The following is a 9505-nucleotide window of genomic DNA, read 5'->3' as shown; positions in this document are numbered from 1 at the left end:
CTCGTCCTGTCACTGGTTGCCCGGGAGAAGAGCCCGACCCCCACCTGATTGCAACCTCCCTTCAGGCAGTTGTGGAGAGTGAGAAGGTCCCCCCTGAGTCTCCTCTTCTCCAGGCTAAACACCCCCAGCTCCCTCAGCCTCTCCTCACAGGACTTTCCCTCCAGTCCCTTCCCCAGCCTCGTTGCTCTCCTCTGGACCTGCTCCAGCACCTCAGTGTCTTTCTTGCAGTGAGGGCCCAGTTACAGGTGTGAAGACTTCAGTTCAAATCAAATCCTGTCAGAGGCAGAGGGGGCCATGTGCCACCCCACGGCAAGTTACAGATACGTACGTGTGTAACACAGGGCTCTGGGGACCAGCAGTGTATTATATCTACTTAGAGAGAGAAACTCCTCCACTGGTGCGTAGGTAATGCCGAGTTCAGAGAGGTCCATGTGTCCACGTATTTGAGACAGAAAGATGGAAAAGCAGCCAGCACTTACAGAATCATAGAACGTGTTGGGCTGGAAGGAACCTTTAAATGTTATTGCGTCCAATCCCTCTGCAGTGAGTAGGGACATCTTTAACTACATCAGGTTGCTCAGAACTCTGTCAAGCCTGACCTTGAATGGGGCCTCCACCACCTCTCTGGGCAACCTGTGCCAGTGTTTCATCACTTCTTCTGACTCCCCCATCAGTCTTCCTTACCCCAGCATCAGCTGCTGCAGTAAAGAGACAGGAGGGAGCACGGTGGGAGCAATTTGGGCTCCAGGAAATTATAGGGAAGAGGGGGTTACAAAGGGAAAAGCTCTCCAGCAGTTATTACCTGAGGAGAGCCTTTGTCCCTGTCCCTCAAGGTGAAGAGAGGACTGCTCGTGGTCGCAACATGCTCCCACCCAGGCTCAGTGGGAGCCTGGATGCGGCAGCATTGCACACAACCGCAGAGCATCATTTCTCTCTTACCAAATTAATGAACCGCTGTTCATTAATTAAAAGGGGAGATCAAACAGAACAAAGAAATAGCCCATCTATTCTTACCCAAACATGGCCCTGCTACCAATACCATGTGACTGCTCAGTTTACATCGGACTTAAATTACCTAAACATTAGTTTCATTGGTTAGACACACAGCAAGATTGTTTCCTTAACTCCACAGATACAGCATTGTGTCTAGATGCACAAATACCTAAAAAAAAAAAGTTATGCAGCTAAGCAAGTAGGCCTGTCCCCTCTGTGTTACCAAAAGACAAACTTCACATCAGCAATGAGGTATAAATACAATAGCCAGCTTTTACTTTCACGGTTAACATTGGGCCACAATTATTCCTTCTGCACAGAATCTTGTCACATATTACTTGCATCTCAAAACACAAAATATCATAAAAAAAATCAAGTTACATTAATCAAATGGTTTGAAACTTTAATTGAGATCCATGTTTGTTTTGCAACAGTTTCTCAAAGGCTATGATGAAACACGAGAATCATTTTGAACGAGACTAAATAAAAGCAAAAATCATAGGAAATAATTCTGTATTTGGAGAAGACTGAATAGAAAAGCCTAATTTTAACTAAGAACTATGCAATTACCAAGAGCACTAGGGAATGTCCCGGCAAAAATTCTTCCCTTCAGTTAAGGCTTTGAAAAGAAAGTTTTTCAGAAGTGTGGAGCACCTCTAATCTCATGGTAATAATTGAGAATCAGAAGTCCTTAGCATCCTTGAACACAAAGATAGACAATTATTCTCTAAACAAATCTAACTTTACAGTAAAAAGCTACTAATTTTATTAAAAATGAGACTGATTCTTACCACTGGGAGCTGGCACTGTAATTGCCAGTCCCACAGTTGTTTCTAATTTATTGGATAAAACAAATAATGCAACATTTCACAGTTGGTATTGTTTTATTGTCTAATATTGATTAAATTATTTACACTTCTACTTCTCAATCCACAGTTTAGCACTCATACCTATGGCTTTTATGTTTAGCACACCTTTCTGTCAAGTGTCAGAATTTCATTTAAAAAACCATGAACCTGATACCACATAGGCAAGCATCCTTTTTATGTCTAAACATACAAATCACCATTTCTGAAAATGCATAAAAGAAGAGTCTGCTGGTAGCCTTCTTCCAGCTCACGTTTACCACAGATTCTACTGAGCTTTTCCTATTTTGAAGTGACCCTTTTAGAGTGTTCTGCTTCCTCCATGTGAAATGCTTCCTCCCTCAGCCCCCTATCCCCAAATTTAATGCAAAAAAAATATAAATCAGTAGCTGGGCATTTTAAGCAAAAATATAAAGCACTATAACATTACCTATATAGCCTTTTATTGAACTACCTTCTTAAACGGTGTAGGAACTTTGTGGAAATTTAACCAGTGTTGAAAAGGCACAGGATTGCTGTGCTCTGAGATCTCCAGCAACAATGTTTTTCCGCAGCCTGAAAGTTCAGGACCACTGTTAGGACACAGCAAACAGTGTGATCCAAAAATTCACAGGTACCCAATTGCTACTTACAATAGAACCCAACAGATTTTACTGATTCTTCTGTCACAGACATCCTGCAAATCTAACAAGTGTTTGCTTCTCTTGCAAAAGTAAAAGAGACAAAGTTACTCTTACATACACTCAAGCATGGTGTAAAAATAACACGTTACCCATAACTAAAATCCCCACATTACCCATAACTAAAATCCCCACAAAACCATCTGTGTCCATAGTAGTTTCTGTTCCATGGTATTACACAAATGGGAAAGTTATTTTTCACATACAAGAGAAGTTTAGTTGTACATGAAGAAAGCTAAATTTGGTCCACTCGACCAGCTTCCTAAGGACAGCATAATGGAAAGGTGACCACTGTCGCTTAAAAAAAGTTAAAAAATAATTTGGTATTTCATTCCTAAACCTGCACAGTGTTATTTGTCCTAGTCATCCACCTTTTCATTCTGCGTGTCCACTAACTGTTGAGTTTTTAAGTCTTCAGCTTGTTCATGATCTTCCTTATCTGCACCATCTGCTTGATTAGGTTCCTTTTCTTCTGCTTCTCCTTGATCAACACTTTCATATTCTACTTGTTCAATGTCTGTTCTGTCTATAAGTTCTGCCTGTACTTCTTCCATCTGTATCTGATTTACATGCTCAACATGTAACTGCTCCACATGAACTTCGGCACCTTGTTCAGTCTGAATGTGTTCAACCTCCAAGTAACTAATCTGCACCTGTTCTTGCAGTTCCTCCATCGGTGTGCCTTTCACTTGACTGTCCTGTATGAGATCCTGGTGCATCTGTTCCACAGTTACCTGTGCAGGATCCACTTGTACCTGAATTACTGGTAGGACATGGACTTGCTCCACTTGTTCTATTATAGTCATTGAGGTTACTGGCTCAGCTTCCACTGGAAGAACCTCCTCTGTCACTAGTCGTTCTGAAATATTGTGCATTTCTTTGAGATGCCTTCTCAGCTCACTGCCTTGCATAAACCACAAATCACATAAAGTACAGTGGTTGGGTTTGTCACCGGTGTGTATTACCAAGTGATCTTTGAATTGATCCCAGCTGTTAAATACACTGTTACAAACCTGAAACAAAAGATACAGTATGTTAAACAGTGCCAACAGAAATATGACAAAACATAGCGTCTACTTCAGATCACAGCTTCCCACAGTGCATCTTCTTGCTACTTGGATTAAAACCACATATATGTTAGAGGTAAAAGCTGAAAACTCAGCTTCAGATGTACAGATGACTTGATATTTACTTATTTGTTTTTAAGAAACAGCGTGCTCCTTTGAGCTGTGCATACGTACAAAATTTATGAGTCAGCACAACATTTCAAAGTTTTACTATTTTAACCTTACATGAGATCCATGTACAGTATCAAGCCCCAACAGATGACTGGTGCTAGAGTTATGGGGGGAAAGCTATCTATGTAACAGCACTGTACAATGAAAGTGTAACACAAGCTGTCCTTCTGCTAAAGTTCTAGATGCAGTACTACTACCCAGCTTCCTTATCAGCTGTCACTGGCTCATGATATTGTGAGGTTTAACTGGATAGTTTTAAAAAAAAATCCACCCGAGTGGCTTCAGCAACTAAAAGTATCCTAAAACCCCACCCCTTTAATTTTCTTCCTGTTAAAAGTACTGCTTCAACTACAGACACACAATTTTCACAAAGTGCATAAGCACACTTCCTACCCCAGTGCTAAGTAGCCAGAAAACACCACAGAGACTGCTGAAATGAATAAGGTGCTGAGGTAAACCAGAGTGAAGTGTAGGGTAGTGTCAGGCTGGAATTAAACAAACAGGCTCAGGAGTCTGTCCATGCAACGTTCTTGCCTGCAGAAAGCAAGGAAACGTTTCAACATCCCTTCACTACTGACAAATCATTTTGAAACAACACGTTCCATCTCTTCCTGATTTTCATCAACAGCACAGAAGGATGATAGAGTGTCTGACAGGGATTAACTCAAGAACAGGTCTGTGAAGTGGAGCTAAACGTCTAAATTTTGATGTTGAAGTCTGTCAAAATGGGTTTGTGATGCTAGTGCAATGTTTTTTTGACCCTGAGAGGCTCATGCTTTAGAAAGAAGTTGCACATACACTTCTTATAATACTAATCTTAGAAATAAGCACCGCAAAATTACTTAGTCATACAGAAAGATAATAACTGTTGGTAATGCCCAGGCATATAATTATCGTTCTTGCCACGTGGAGCCTAATTCAATACTCTCACACTCCCTCAGCACGGGAAGGAGGTACCTCAGCTGAGACTCTGCTACTTCCATTACCCACCTGACATTCGTACAGCTTCTTTCTTCCCTTTTTAGCTCCAGCTCCAGACTGACAAGCCGTCAGGTGACATTTGAGTGTGCTATTCCTAGCAAAACGTTCATGGCAGTTGGGACATTCAAATGGTTTTTCACCTGTTAAGACAGACACAGGGATTTGTAAGGGTTTACCTAAAACTGTGCAGGTTGATAAATACTTTGTAAAGACACGGCCAACTGGATTATTCTACAGAATAAGAGAAAGACATTCTAAGTAAACTTTATTTATGTAAATAAAAAGGCAAAACTTGTCAGAGTCATAACTCTGATTTAGAAAAAAAAATGTAATAATTACCAGTGCCTTTTAAGGTACATTTAAGTTTTAATGGAAATTAGATTACTATTCTGACAAAATATCTCAAAGAAATAGTAGCTATTTCTCTCTTATCAGCTGATACTACTTACAATTAAAGAAATCACAATGAGTAAATACACAAAGCGACACATTAAAAGAGAGTAGTATTCAAACAATACAAAGTTTTATATCCAAGAACAACAACAGCTTATGCTTGAGAGCTGAAAAAGAGCTCCGGAAAAAGAAGTTGACATGGAATGACCACAAAATAACAATGTATCAATATTAAAACAAACAAACAACACTGTCTCCCAGCCCCAAACAGTGAAGAAAAAGCACAGAGAAACATAAATAGGCACAAGCAAGATAAAATTTCCTTTTAGTTTGGCCATTTCATTTCAAACCTGGTTCCAAATACAAAAGCCAGCTAAGGACAACAGTAGGTGTAGCTGAAACTGGTGGTTTTCTCTTTTTCATCCAAAGTAGTATATTATTATTACTGCAATCAAGTAGTAACAAAGAACAACTGGTGTCTCTCCCTACTAATTCCACCATGCACAAACACAATGAAATCCAAAGAAATTAAAGTACAAAAAAACAAGGAACAGCCTGTTTCTTCTGAAAGTCTGGTAATTAATCTGCAGAGGTACTGACACCAACATCACTGCTGAAACAAATGGTTTAATGAACTCTGAAAGAGGCTGAGGCGTTTATCATAGAATCATTCAGGTTGGAAAAGACCCTTGGGATCATCAAGTCTGACCATTAACCCCACTCTGTAAACTCACCCCTAAACCATATCCCCCAACACCACGTCTAAATGACCTTTAAACACATCCAGGGATGGTGACTCAACCACCTCCCTGGGCAGCCAGTGGCCCCCCCCCCCCCGCCCCAGCCTATTCCAGTGCCTGATGACTCTTTCTGTGAAAACATTTTTTCCTCATGTCCAGTCTAAACCTACCCTGTTTTAGTCTCTTGTTCTACTGCTAATTACCAGTGAAAAGAGACCAGCACCAACCTCTCTACCTTCCTTTTAGGTAGTTGTAGAGAGTGTTGAGGTCTCCCCTTAGCCTCCTCTTCTTCAAACTAAACAGCCCCAGCTCCTTCAATCACTCCTCCTAAGGTTTATTCTCGAGGCCCTTCACCTGGTCCGTTGCCCTCCTCTGCACTTGCTCCAGCCCCTCAATATCTCTCTTGTACCGAGGTGCCCCAAACTGGACACAATACTCAAGGTTGTGGCCTCACCAGTGCTGAGTACAGGGGGACAATCACCTCCCTACTCCCGCTGGTCACACTTTTCCTGACACAGGCCAGGATGCCGTTGGCCTTCTTGGCCACCTGGGACAGTGCTGGCTCAAGTTCAGCCACTTGTTGATTAGAGCCTCCCAGGTCCCTCTCTGCCAGGCAGCTCTCCTTCCACACTTCCCTAAGCCTGTAGCGCTGCTGGGGGTTGTTTTGGCCCAAGTGTAGGACCTTGCACTTGGCCTTGTTGAAGCTCATACCGTTAACATTGGCCCGTTGATCCAATCTGTCCAAGTCTCTCTGTAGGGCCTCCCTACTCTCATTCCGACAAACATTTCCACTTAACTCGGTGCTGTCTGCAAACTTAATGCTTATGCACTCTATGTACTTATCAAGACCATCAATAAAGATCTTAAACAGAAATGGTCCCGACACTGAGCCCTGATATAATATATAGGTGTATATATGTAACATATATATATAAAATACATACATATAATAACCTATCCTAGCTGGTTTAAGAATATGCATTTTCAGGAATGCAGTAGTTACTGATCATAGAGATGGAAAGCTGATAAACCCATATTTTCATAAATGAAGGTATTCAGGAGTTCCCAACTAGGTTTGCAAAAGAAATCCACAGGTAGCCTGTAGTTCTCACACATCTAAATGGTAAATGGTGGGAATGCTCCCCGTAATAGCTACAAAATGGTATGGTTTTGGAGACTGTTGTACATGTAGCACAAAGAATGTTGAACTGCCATCAGTCTTCCAGGTCAAAGCCATGGACTTCACCCAAGGAACCAATGGATACTACAGAGCAAATCTCACATCACAGATCTTCACTGTGCTGTGGTCTGGTCACATTTAAAGAATTACTTGCAGCAAGACACCATTGAGAAGCAGATTTATTCCATTCTTACTCAAATTCTTCAGTAAACTCCAACATACTCTGCTGAAAGTGTCTGAAAGTGACAACTCAAAGATAATGGTAGTAATGCCCAAAGGCCACTGTCTGGCTTCTTCCACAGTGCAGATCAAGGCTGTGACTCTGGCTGCACCAGCCACAGCAGTGATGGAAAGTGCAGTGAGTGTGCCAGCTGCCTTCAAGAAACATGCTGGCAAGCTGGGGTCTAAACTACAGTGCTAAAGGGGTCAACTTGCTTGTCCTCCTTCATGTGCTCCCCACCTATAAGTTTAGTCCCATCTAAGTGAGAGTTTATGAAGAGGGAGCTTTTTGGGCCGATTTAATGATTATCTTCAGCTAAGTTTATGAGAATGAGTGATACTTCACTTGCTAACTGCAAGTAACTCACAGAACTGAAATTCTGACCTGAGATAGTTCAATCGTGTGCTGGTCCTTTATAATCTCACAGTCATGGGGAGGAGACTGCCTCAAATAAATATTTTTTAACCCCAGAAATTCATAATGACTAGCACAGTGAATTTGTGTAATACATCAGAATATCAGGGAATTCAACCATAACCATAAAGCCACCATATCATTATTTAGATTGGGTTTAGAGAAATAGTAAACATAGTAGCTATTTTTTTTTCCACAAACACACCAAATGCAGGCATTAAGAAATATTCAGCAGTCAAAATTTTTAGTAAAATCAGAGGGAATCCACGCTGTTCCATGTCTCTTTCTGTTAATGAATATATGCTTTGCAAAGTATTTGGATTACACCAGCATGTTGAGACCAGTAGCTTCATTCAGAGATTGATTTCTGTATGAGGAAATTGTTCTTCTCAGGTAAGACAAATTAGAGCTCTTCAATTTAATGGCATACATTACTTAAGTGCAATTTTGCAGAATTTGTCCTGTGTCTTACTTATGACTGGCAAATGAAATCTCATCCGTGTCTAATACATAGGAAAAAAAAATAATTACATCAGACCAAACCCCTTCCCTCTTTACAAATTCTAGACATGACTTTATTACTTTCAGAGTTACATGACACGCAAGACATTTTTGAGGTATTTTTTTAGAGACTCAGAAGCTGCTTAAGGCACCATACACATGAATGAGAAAGAAACTCCATGGCTCTCCCTCCTTTCTTTTACTGAGACAAAGGTAATAGGCATTAGTAATGTCAAATTCCTACATCAAAAAGAATTACCAACACTTATAAGGTATCTATCTGTGCCCCAATTGCTAGTTCCATGTTATTGCTGGTGATTTGATTAAGAAACAACAGGACCAAATAAATGGAAGGACAGTCCTTCCAGGCTTTTTTATTTCATTTTAGCATTGAGCCAGTGAAGTATCTCTTTTGATCTTAAGCTTAAGGCCTTTGAAAATGCTAAACCAGATGTAATTAGACTCCATGTGTTACACTTGTGTCAATATATACTTAGAAAGTACTCTGTATATCCTGTGACAGGCTAAGTTACTTTGTCCCCCAAATCCTTCATCATTAACAGCAACCAACATACAGAGATATTTAGGTTATTCTGTTAATCTGCCACAATTTTTATCTGAAAAGACTTCTGTTAAGGAGCTTGTATTTGGATTCATAATGGAGGAACATCCCCTGCCCTCATAGGGTATAAGGATTTGCCAAAGACTATTTATAAACAGATCTTTTATAGGGGCTATTGGGAATAGACTGGACACTCGCCAACTCCATGAAGTTTAACAAGACCAAGTGCAAGGTCCTCCCTCTGCGTCGGGGCAGTTCCAAGCACCGATATAGCTGGGCAGTGACTGGCTTGAGAGAAGCCCTGAAGAGAAGGAATTGGAGGTTCTTGTGGACAAAAAGCTCAGCATGAGCCGTCAGTGTGCACTTGCAGCCCAGAAAGCCAATCGCGTCCTGGGCTGCATCAAGAGGTGCGTGGCCAGCAGGTCGAGGGAGGTGATTCTCCCCCTCTGCTCCACACTTGTGAGACCCCACCTGGAGTCCAACTGCAGCCAGTTCTGGAGCCCACAGCACAAGAAAGACACGGACGTGCTGGAGCGTGTCCAGAGAAGGGCCACGAGGATGATCAGAGGGCTGGAGCACCTCTCCTGTGAAGACAGACTGAGAGAGTTGGGGCTGTTCAGTCTGCAGAAAAGCAGGCTCCAAGGAGACCTTATTGTGGCCTTCCAGTATCTCAAGGGGGCTACAAGGAAGCTGGTGAGGGGCTTTTTAGGATGTTGGGTAGTGATAGGGCTAGAGGG

General features: G+C 41.5%; 1 protein-coding gene across 2 annotated transcripts in view; it reads right to left on the bottom strand.

Moving 5' to 3' along the window:
• Positions 1 to 2898: 2898 nt before the first annotated feature.
• ZNF131 (zinc finger protein 131) overlaps positions 2899 to 9505 on the bottom strand; it is a 19570-nt gene continuing 12963 nt past the window's right edge. For both annotated transcript variants that reach the window (XM_009869887.1, XM_009869888.1), the window contains 2 exons: positions 4768 to 4898; positions 2899 to 3552 (listed from right to left, as the gene is read on the bottom strand). In XM_009869887.1, coding sequence (XP_009868189.1) covers positions 2899 to 3552; positions 4768 to 4898 — 785 coding nt within the window. The remainder of the gene's footprint in view (positions 3553 to 4767; positions 4899 to 9505) is intronic.

The sequence above is a fragment of the Apaloderma vittatum genome, unplaced genomic scaffold (assembly GCF_000703405.1).
Source record: "Apaloderma vittatum isolate BGI_N311 unplaced genomic scaffold, ASM70340v1 scaffold1935, whole genome shotgun sequence".
Taxonomy (NCBI): domain Eukaryota; kingdom Metazoa; phylum Chordata; class Aves; order Trogoniformes; family Trogonidae; genus Apaloderma; species Apaloderma vittatum.
The sequence above is the reverse complement of the archived record's forward strand: the minus strand, read 5'-3'. Positions and strand labels throughout refer to the sequence as shown.